The sequence below is a fragment of the Theobroma umbraticum genome, unplaced genomic scaffold (genome assembly GCF_002168275.2).
Source record: "Theobroma umbraticum cultivar Fairchild unplaced genomic scaffold, ASM216827v3 scaffold_89.0, whole genome shotgun sequence".
Taxonomy (NCBI): domain Eukaryota; kingdom Viridiplantae; phylum Streptophyta; class Magnoliopsida; order Malvales; family Malvaceae; genus Theobroma; species Theobroma umbraticum.
The window spans coordinates 1,416,457-1,422,638 of record NW_018397271.1 but is presented as its reverse complement, the minus strand read 5'-3'; the positions used below and the strand labels follow the sequence as shown (position 1 = coordinate 1,422,638).

General features: G+C 35.7%; 1 protein-coding gene across 1 annotated transcript in view; it reads right to left on the bottom strand.

The window, feature by feature from the left end:
• Positions 1–696: 696 nt before the first annotated feature.
• The window catches only part of LOC110426545 (WW domain-containing protein), a 26,187-nt gene continuing 20,701 nt past the window's right edge, over positions 697–6,182 (bottom strand). Inside the window, exons 11-13 of the mRNA XM_021441779.2 lie at positions 1,916–2,041; positions 1,745–1,796; positions 697–1,536 (exon numbers count right to left, since the gene is read on the bottom strand). Of these exons, the coding sequence (XP_021297454.1) occupies positions 1,384–1,536; positions 1,745–1,796; positions 1,916–2,041 (331 nt within the window). The 3' untranslated portion in view covers positions 697–1,383. The remainder of the gene's footprint in view (positions 1,537–1,744; positions 1,797–1,915; positions 2,042–6,182) is intronic.

Below are 6,182 nucleotides of genomic sequence, written 5' to 3'. Positions count from 1 at the left end.
TAAATTGAAATTTTTGTAAAAAATATTATATATTTTATTTAATGCAAGTGTCAATATATTTCAATTGTGTTTGAATTATTTTGGATCCGGATTGATTCAGGTTCATGTTGTGCTATTCTAAATCCGGGTTCTTGATTTGAGTCTGGATTGTTAACTTTTAGTGACAAATCAACTAGGATAGAATTTTGTGTTTGGATTATTTTGGATCCAAATTAATTCATGTTCGAATTGTATTGTTCTAAATTTTGGGTTCCCGATTAAGATTGTGTTATGACCTTTTAGTGACAAATCAACTTGGATAAAATTAAGTTCAGAGTATTTTCTCGAGTTCACATCCGCTTCGCTGGGCCTCCGACCCTAACGCACTTTTAACTATTTTTAATGTTCTAGAAAAGAAAAACAACCATTCTTTTTAATTTTCCATTTTAGGGTCGCCATATTCGTTTGTGTTCCCAAATTTTATGTTTTCATTTTCTTATTCTTTCACTATTTATCATTTTCATCATGTTCTGTACATTCTGAGTTTCTTTTTCCCAGTTGTCTTCTTTCTACCTTTCCTCTTTAACCACATACCAAGAATATTGCTGAAATCAACGTGTCAGGAACGTCATTGTCGTATTTGACATGAATGCCACTTGAATAAGCTAATGTCAAAGCCCCTCCATTAGAAGCTTGTGTTATTTGTTTCTTTTTCCCAAAACAGAGATAGGGATAAACGCAAGCAAAAGGGACTCCATGAGATTTAGACATTCCTACCATAATTTATTGTGTGAAAGTTATTGCTGATTATAATTTACAAATTCATCACTACTCCTAAGAGAGAACTTGGTTTCAACAGCAAGATACAATAAACCCCTCAAATTTTCAACATAATAAACATTTAGACGACCAGCTTTCCTATATAGAAACTGCAAACTACAAGAAGATATTCCGAGTTTTAACTTAGGCAAAGGCCATCTGGCATTAGGAATCTTTTGGTGCAAGAACATGCAATAGTTCTGTATGTCCTCCTGTCTCATTTTTAAACCCTGTTCTAAATATTTTCTCTGGATGCATGACATCAGCTGATGACCTGCTGAAAGTAGGATCTACAGATGCATGTTGCACACTTTGCAGCAGACGTGGAGGCATTAATTACCATACAATACAACTGGACTTCCATCTCAATTTTAGTAGCTGAATATAATCATTATCAACTTGATAGTTGCATCCCAGGCAATACCTGAATTCTACCAATTGACAGCATGTACAGGACCGCTGAAAGTAGAAAGATTTAGCACCCTCATATGAGTAGAGACAACAGACTACATTGTGACTGACTTAGATGACCAGGCTAAACTAAGCCAAGCAAAAGATGAAATTTGTCCCATTTAAGTCACAATCTCAATCAGCATCACCAAGGCCATCACTCCCATCCCCTTTCTTGGATAAAGGTGTCCAATTCGAGCTTGATTTCTTCGTTTGTGAAGCTATTTCAGCATTCTTCCGCAATACAGCTCCTGGTGAAGGATATGGACGCTGTTGAAACAGAGGACCCTGAAGTTCATAGAAACATGAGAAATTTCACAAGATAGTTCGGGCAACGAACTTCAAAAAATATTTCTATAGTAAAGCCATATGTATAGCAGGGTTCATATTTCTATAGTAAAGCAATATGTGTAGCAGGGTTCATAAATATATAAGAACCTAATACATATCTCCAATAAATTTAAAAAATAAATAGATTCAACGAAAAATGTTGCACCGTGGCAGTGGTATCAGCTGCTCGTGGCTGTACTCCTTTCAGCCCAACAATCCTGCAGAGCCAGTGTAAGATGATTTTAGTAGACTTTAAAGGGTGCCTCTTTGGACTCTGCACACCTTATTCAACATGACGGCATGACACCAAAAAAATTGTTAATAGTAAGCAACATACCAGCCACCACGGGGAGCATCTGAATAAGAGCTCGGATCCATGGGATCCAACTCATCATCATCGTTGTAGGCATGCTTCCTTTTATCTTTTCTGTTTCCTTTTCCCGGAAGAGATTTCCCATTGGATCTGAAAATTTGGGCAGATATGTTAGTGCAGTTACACCAATGTGTATGTGAGGCTTGTGGTTGAGACAAAACACGTTTGTGAGGATGCAATTTCCGACATATGTAGATAACACCATCTCGGCTAGCTTAACTCTTTGACAGTTGAGAGAAGTCAAGAGTTCAGCCGATAATAGTTTGCTGAGAAGCAACAATTATGGCTGACCATTCATCTAGATTTTTGAGGAACTTAATTTGGACAGTTTATAAAATAGGATTTTTTTTGTTTACTGTTATTTTGTTTTATCTTTATTTTATTTGTTTGGACATTAAATCATAATATGTAAGATTAGCTTAAAGTTTGCGCTAGTATGAATAGGTTATTGTCAGACTCTTGTGGCAGCTTCTGATGACTGAGATATTATGTTTCAGACAGCATATTTAGAATCAAGTTTAGGTGGTTTTGGCAATTGAATATTCCAAATTCATATTTTTATTTTGAGATTATGGGTGCTACATCAAAATATGCTGACATGACATCTGCACTTGGACTAAGCAAATCAGACAAACATAGTTGCAATTCTTAGGGTTATCATGCAACAAAAATTGCAATAATAATAATAATAATAATAAAACTATTTTCCTACCAACTATAGATGTCAGTTATATTTCCAACTTTACACCTCATGTAAACCACTATTGTTCTAGCTCAATAGTTGATAAACATATTCTTAGGGGGCATTTAAGCAAGGATCCATTTTGTAGAGTTAGAAGACTTGTCCATGCGCTTAAAGAGAGGATTAGGAGGGAATTAGAGTTATCTATGCTAGGTTCTTTAAATGATGACTTTTAATGTGCCTTAGTTGTTGAGAGATACCAGAGAGTTCCGTTCTAGCAGAAGACTTCTTTCTAGTTAGAAGCATTTGTCAGCCTAAAAGTACTACCTAGTTTATGGCTATTTGCCCAGAAGTTCTAGAAAGTAACACTGCTTGGAAGGACTCATGACTCACGAGATACCACTAATGCTAACAATTTTATTAGTCCTTGTATGTACAGTGGTTCTACAAACTAAATGCTTTTGATGTAATAGTAAGTGTCACATTACCTCTCGATGTCAATAGCAAGCAGTAGCTTATAGCTAGAACTTGAGGAACCCTTGAATACAGAGGGTCAAATAGTGGAACCTTTGAGTATCCCAAGGAGGCCAACTTAGGTCGAAGTTGCAGTGATCCTCACATAAATTTTATGGTCAGGGATAAAGAGGATGGCCTAAGAGTTAACTACCATCATCCTAATGTTGGCTCCATATCATTGTTTATGATAGAAAAAGATTCTCATCTGGTCTAACAAGTGTGTTTAAAACATACAGAAAAAACTCCCTCATTAGTAAACTCAGCCTTGGAAAAGATTGGCCCTTGTATTAAAGATCAAAGGCTATGTCAAAATGGTTAATCGATTAATCAATGAAGTTAGTTGATTGCTAAGACAAGAACTTGAGTAATCATAGAAAGAAGAGAAACCAGCTCAGATATGAGGTTGGTTGACAATGAATTCTAGATATGCAACTAATCGAATATAGTGTAGATTGAAGATTAAAAGCTAACGATATTAGTCGGAGGTAGTAAGGTTAAGTAATCAAAATGAAGTAGACTGAGTTGAGATAATTAAAGGCGTACTTCCGTCAACTAGAGTTGCAAGCCCAAGCAACCAAATTCATCCAGCATCATTCCAATATTTGAATGACTCAATGACAAATGTCAAGAGTAATCCTTTTTTTTATACTATTTGAAGCCCCAATCAAGCTAACCGTGCAACAGAATTGAGCTGATGATCAAAAACATAATGTCGACTGGTGGAGGATTTTTAGGAATAATTTTTATATTTGGTATCAGTCTCTAATTATTAGGGCCTAATATTGTGCCTTCTATATTTGGGATAACTTCCTGTTTTAGAATTAACATATATATATATATATATAGGCAACTGTAAATAATAATTTCATGATAGAATAAAAAACTCTCTCTTGGTTTTTTCCTCTCACCATGGTATCAGAGCTTCTGCCAACACAAGGAGTGATATATTTTATCGCTTGGCAGTAGGGGAATCTTTTTTGCTACCCTTGGCAGCCACTAGAAACCTTGCTTGACTGGGTATTTAACAAGCAGTTTGTGTGTTTTTTCCTGTGGTATTTCAAAGCATGGCTGCTGGGAAGAAAATGGCTGCTGAAAGTATGGTTGGTTTGATCAACTAGAATCCCTCACTACAAATCAGTTCCATAAAGCTAGATCGAACTAATCATCTTGCGTGGTCAAAATCTTACCTATAGTTCATCCAAGATAAAGGTCTAAAAGGATATGTTACTGGGAATAAACAAAAACCAGAGGTCACCAGTCCCACCTACAACCACTGGGAATCTATACTCTCTTGTAATGTCATGGCTCGTTAATTCCATGCAGTCTCAAATTACCTGAGGTTATCTATTACTAAATACTACACTTCAGATTTGGAATGTAGCATCTCAAACCTATTGTCAAGTGGGCAATGAAACATAGATTTTTGAATTCCGAAATAAGGTGCATGAGACAAAACAAGGCAAGATGACTATTGCCCAATATTTTTCTGAATTGAGTGGTTCATGGCAGGAACTCGACTATTACCAAGATTTTCAAGCAATATGTTCTGAAGATGCAGTAAAATTCCATAAATTAGTTGAAAAGGAGCACATATATAATTTTGTTGCTGGTTTAAATGTGGAATATGATCAAATACAGGTTCAAGTACTTGGTAAGGACCCTTTGCCTTCTTTAAGGCAAACCTATTCATACGTGCAGCAAGAAAAGAGTCGAAGAAGTGCCATGATACACAGCTTCAATAGACAAGGCAAGGTTAGTTGCCATTTCCTTTTGTGAGTAGTTGAAAGTCATTAACTAGGGCCTATCAAACAAGGATCATATACATTGTGATTGTTGCGGGAAGCCAAGGCATACTAAGGAGACTTGTTGGAGGTTGAATAGTCGACCAACTAAGGGTCGTGCAGTTAAACGAATGGGCTCAACAAGACCACAAGCAAACCAATCCAAAATAGTAGAAAAACCTAAAGAGACGACTAATATTGAGAGTCTTTCCAATGAAGAAATACAAACCCTAAGGCATCTTTTGTTTTAGCTTGATTCTCAATCAACCATAATTGCTTCCTCCAATTTTGTCAAAATAGATACTATTTTCTTGCCAATCTTGATTCATGGGTTTTATATTATAGAGCAAACAAACATATGACAGGCTCTTCCAAAAAATTCTCAATTTATTCTCCATGTGATGCAAGCGCATATGAAAAATTATTTTTTAGTATTTTATTAGCTTAGGATTTTATTTTATTTTATTTTATTTAGTTTGAGATTTTTTTTCTTTATTAGAATTTTAGTACTTTAAGTCTTTATTTAGAATTAGAATTACTATTTGATTAGGATTTGTTTTAGCTATTATAAATAGGTGATCCTAGATATAGAATTATTATCATCTTTTATTATTTTTGAATATTTATTCAACAGGTATTTTTTAAAAAAACCCAATTATGTTTCTATTGTTCCAACACAATCAACCTTATTCTAGCCTTAATTGCCCTAAACCCTTTGACTACATCAAATGGTATCAGAGTAAACGATCCTACTATTTTCTTAGCTAGGAAACTATCGTTGGCCGAGGTAGAGGACGAATTAGAGACAATCAGCCCCAACAAGCTGAGTTGACAGAGATGCGGAGAATGATTGATGACTTGACCCAGGCTGTGCAAGCCTTGCAGCGTCAGGAACCAGTGGAAGCCCAAATGGAAAATCCAGAAGGTGACCACAACCCCCTTGAGATTCAAGATCTTGAGGATGATGATGAATTTGAAAACGAGAACCCCTTTCATGAAGATAGACCCGTAAATCAAGCAGCAAAAGTTGGATTAGAGGACCAGTTATTACATGCTCTTAATTTAAATGGTGGAGGAATCAAGATTGAAGTAATTCATTTTTATGGAAAATTTCATGCGGAGGAATATTTGGATTGGGAAGCTAGTTTGAAAAATTACTTTGAATGGAAACCCATGGCAAAAAATCGAAAGGTGTTAATTGTAAAGCTGAAATTGAAAGGTACTGCACTTCAATGGTGGAAGAGAGTTGAAG